The sequence below is a fragment of the Cucumis melo genome, chromosome 10 (genome assembly GCF_025177605.1).
Source record: "Cucumis melo cultivar AY chromosome 10, USDA_Cmelo_AY_1.0, whole genome shotgun sequence".
Taxonomy (NCBI): Eukaryota; Viridiplantae; Streptophyta; class Magnoliopsida; order Cucurbitales; family Cucurbitaceae; genus Cucumis; species Cucumis melo.
Genome location: NC_066866.1, coordinates 6,932,623 through 6,937,344, shown reverse-complemented (window position 1 = coordinate 6,937,344; position 4,722 = coordinate 6,932,623). Strand labels below are relative to the sequence as shown.

The following is a 4,722-nucleotide window of genomic DNA, read 5'->3' as shown; positions in this document are numbered from 1 at the left end:
TGACTTTCTACTTTTTCCCTTTTTCATATTCTTTTGGGAAAAAATTTGGACAAAAAAACTTTTTTCCACCCATGATGAACGAAGAAACTATGAAAGAATGAGAATCAGAGAAGTACTAAAAGAAAAAAAAAGCACATACAATTGGATGAAATGGAAACTCAGCTCACAAGCCTTTTTCCAGAAGATAAAAAGTTCTACATTTTCATTGATATATATATACATAAAAAAGAGAAAAGACAAGAGAGAAGAAGACGACACGTGAACAACAAAGAAATTAACATAACATATAGAAATTAAATGAACAATGATGCTAAATTACAATTATATATATAATATTATATCCTCGCCCCTCGCCATTTTGTTTCAAAGATATCTATATTCTTTCAAAAGTTACAACATCAAATCTCTCGACATTACACAAAAGTTCTAAACTACACCAATGACTCTCAAAACAAGTCTCAATTTTCCATTCAAAATTAATTCTTTCAGGAAACATTTGTATAAATAGATCATGGGTTGTAACTTTCAAAAAGAATATGGGTATTTTTGAGACAAATTAAAAGAACGTAGAAATAGTTATAGTTTGAGCTCGAGGTCAAGGTGGAGCTCAGAATTAGAAGAAGAAGAAGAAGAAGAAGAAGAAGCAAGTTTAGGTTTTTTGAGAGAGAAAGGAGGAGAGTTATTGTTTTTGGGAGAAAAATGGTGAGTGAGAAGATCAAAGGTGGGAGTTGGTTTGATGAAGAATGGACGACGGTTAGGATGGTTTTGAAGCTTGGCACGGTCTCTTCGATGGACATTCATGTGGCCACCTAAGGCTTGAGCTGAACGAAACTGTCTCATACAGAAGGTGCAGGAGTAAGATCTGGGTGGCCACACGGCGGCGACGTCATCGGCAAACGCTTTCTCTTGATCCCAATACGAGGTAGTTTTGAGGATTTGTCTCCATACTTGATGGGTTTCTGCCATTTGGGGGATATGGTTTTTGTGTTTTGTGAGGGTTAATTGTGTGTGGGTGTATATGAAGAATGAGGAAGGCGAAAAGGTATTCTTATGCAGGGTGGGAGAGAGAAAGAGAGAGAGAGAGAGAGAGGTTTCGGATCAATTGGAGTAGGAAAGATTGAGTGTGTTTTGACTTTTCTATTACTATTTTATTACTTGGAATTTGGATTTAGTTTTCATTTTAATCAAAAGTTTCTAAATGCTAAGATGTGACAACTTTTCTAACTTCTACGTGCTAAAAAGATATACATAGTAACTAAGAGGTCATGAGTTTAATCTACGTTGATCATTTATGAATTAATTTCTTTTTTTAGTTTCAAAATTTGGTTTAGTTTTTTAAAATATGAGTAGAATATAGATATAACAAAATAAGAAAGTTTGATTTAGAAATAATGTTTATGCTAATTCTAAGAAACAACTAGGAATACAAAATGGTTACTAAATGGAACATAAGTTTTTATTCTCTTTAAGTTTTGTACTTCAAATTAATTTTTAAGTTTCAAGCTACTTTGATTTTATCATTTTTATTTGACTTTTGTTTCAATTTGTGGTTATTAGTTTTCAAGATTTATATTTTTAATTTTGATTTTTTTACGTACTAAATACATATTTAAGTTTTTGAAATATACATTTTCAAATATAATAAAATAAATTAAAATATTTACAAACTATAACAAAATTTTGGATTTCAGTGAGGATAGAAACTGACAAACTTTTATCATTGTTAATCAACGTCCCTAATAGAAGTATATCAGTGTTTATCAACATCTATTATAGATATATAATCTAAAATTTTGTTATATTTTTAAATATCTTGTCAAATTTTCTATTTTTGATAATTTCTCTTTTTTGAAATTAATTTCTATTATTAATTTAAAATAATTATGAAGTCAAGTTTTAAAAGCAATGAAACTTAATTAATTGATTATAAAAAGGGTGAGAAAATAGAGGTTAAAAGTGTAAAATAATCTTGAAATCCTAATGACTAAATTGAAACAATTTCAAATATCAAAGGTAAATTGTAATCCTTTGAAACCATAGGACTGAGAATTGAAATTAAAATTCAAAGCTTAAGGACTAAAAATTCATAATATTTGATAGTACGAGATTTTATCTCAAAACCAATTGACAAATTATATCGAAAAAAATTCTCATTGTTTTTCCAATGTGAATTATAAGGAGTTCGAGTATTCCCCTTCCTTTTTTTTCCAATGTGAGATTCTCAATAATGTAATATTATGGAATAAAAACTAGACCCAAAACTTAGCCACAAGAAATACAAGATTCTCTCTCTTTTTTTAAGCGGGACATATAAATTCTATTCTTGTTCTATTTTAATCCATAAACTTTTGAAAACGTCTACTTTAGTTTTTGAACTTCAAAAAAAACTTATTTTAGTTCTACGCTTAGGATTTTACTAAAGAAATGATGTAACTTCTGTATACTTGTATATTTGAATGATTAAGCTCTAGAGATTAACCTAAAAAATCTTGCTAATTTATTTTATAAATCTTGTTAATTTATTCTATAAATATTTTATGCCAACACAGTAACATAATCAACAAATTTATCAGATAAACTCAAAAACTAAAATTTGTTCTTTTTTTCTCTAAAACTCAAAATCTCTTGTATCCCCTCCCCGACTCCCCCCACCCTTTACTATTTTTTCTTTCAAATTTGGAATCTTGACGCAAATCAAAAGAACATTTAGTAGAATAAAAAATAAAATAAAATATAATTGACATATGACACATTGAGTTTAACATCTATGATAAGGTAAAATAAACAAACAAACAAATAAATAATTTGGCATTTTTAAAAATAGAAAAATAAACTAAAATATTTACAAGCTATAGTTTAATTTTAAATTTTGCTATATGTTGTAAATATTTACAACTCATGTACAAAATAAATTCTACGAAATTGTAGATAAATATTCTCACAAATAATCACAACTCCACCACAAAAAAGAAAAAAAAAAACAATGTGGGTCTAAAAAAAAACAGCTCAAGAAGAAAGAGTTGAGAAAGTGAAGTAGTATGCTATTGTACCAAAACGGTGACGATCAAAACCTTGAAGCTAGGCAAAGTGACTTTTTGAGTTATCCGATGAAACATCAATTTACAATCTAGCCTCTAATTAAAAACTAAAACTCTAGATTTTTAAAAGTGATTATCTTATTTGGTGGTCTAATCATCTACACATATAGAAGTCACCCAACCATTTTATTAAAGAGTTAATGATATCCTAACTGTGAATATCAAAATATGCAATATTTTTTAAAAGTTCAAAGACTAAAATTGACATTTTTAAAAGTTTAGAGACCAAAATATACCTATATATACATACATATATAGATGAATATATGTGTATATAAATGTATACATGTGTACGTATACCTACGTACGTATGCATGCGTATATGTATGTATGCATACATACGTATATTTGTAAGGTTGTTTATCTTCTTTGTTTCAAAATTATAAGCATTTAAAAGTTGCAAAAATATTGTGAACTTTCATAATTTTCAAATATTATTTGAAGATTAAAAGTAATTTTAATTTTTGAGTGAAATTAGAATTATTGATCTAGGGAATTTTGACTAAATTATATTCAATTACTCAACGTGAGGTAGTTTAATTTCCCAAAAACCCTATTTAAAATGGTGCATAACTAAATGGTTCATCCAGTATATTACTGATAAGAAAAAAATGAAGCAAGAAGCCGCTTCTAGCCCATTAAAACAATAACAACCAATATCAATATCAGGGAACATTAAGAAAAATGAATAGGAAATTATCAAAATCAACATCAGCAATAGCTTGAAGTATGTGAATGAAAGTTGTACCTGAAAGAAAGAATGAACTACTACAAGAGTAAAAGAAACCAAGCTTTGGATAATCTTTCCCCAGCAATCTAAGGAAGCTTGTCAAACATTATAACTGATCAACTAATAATAATTGTTCACATGAGCAATGAAATTCCATACTATATCACAAAAGGCTTTAATAACAAAACCTTATAATAAGATTCATTTCAACCTACTTTACCTCTACTTTCATGTTACATAATAAAATTACTAAGTGAGAAGACTAACATTAAACAAGCTCCATAAGCAAGATTAGCATTTCTATATATCTGACAGTATAACCCAATAATTTGAATTAATTGGCCAATTACTAAAGAAAAGAAGATCGATTATGAATAACAGAGTTACATAACTTGATCTTTTCTTCGCTCAACATTTTCTTTGTTAATCCCAAGTTGAAGCTTCATAGGGTAAAGTTTCTTTAAGAACAAAACTTTTCCAATTGGCCCTAGAAGATCAGAATAATACACCTTTGAAGTAGAAGCACCATCAGTTCCCAACCAAAGCTCGTATATTACTACATTTGCAAGCCATAAGTGTACGTCTTATTGTCTGCTTCAAACAAGAATCAAAGCAGATTGTGAGACAGAGTGGCACACGAATGGAATGATCGGAGAGTGAGACGGAACGAGCAACAGACGAACGAAAGATTGAAGCGTGAGTCGAAACAAGTGGCAGACGGACGAAGACTTGAGCGTGATATAAAACGAGCGGCGGATGAAAGAAGATTGGAGCGTGAAAAAGTCGGGGAAGAAGACGAAACGATTGGATGAACAAAGACGGTTTTAATCGGGAAAAATGTCACATAATTAAAATTAATCTCGACGCTTTTAATCTGTCAAGTATTTAGAACAA

General features: G+C 29.2%; 1 protein-coding gene across 1 annotated transcript; it reads right to left on the bottom strand.

The window, feature by feature from the left end:
- Positions 1-576: 576 nt before the first annotated feature.
- LOC103500239 (zinc finger protein 11-like) lies at positions 577-966 on the bottom strand. The gene has a single exon (XM_008463479.3). It carries the CDS (start codon positions 964-966, stop codon positions 577-579), a length of 390 nt encoding a protein of 129 aa, XP_008461701.2.
- Between the last annotated feature and the right edge of the window lie 3,756 nt (positions 967-4,722).

Excerpts from the sequence above, each read along its gene's own strand:
- LOC103500239 (XM_008463479.3), bottom strand. The coding sequence starts at position 966 with ATGGCAGAAACCCATCAAGTATGGAGACAAATCCTCAAAACTACCTCG.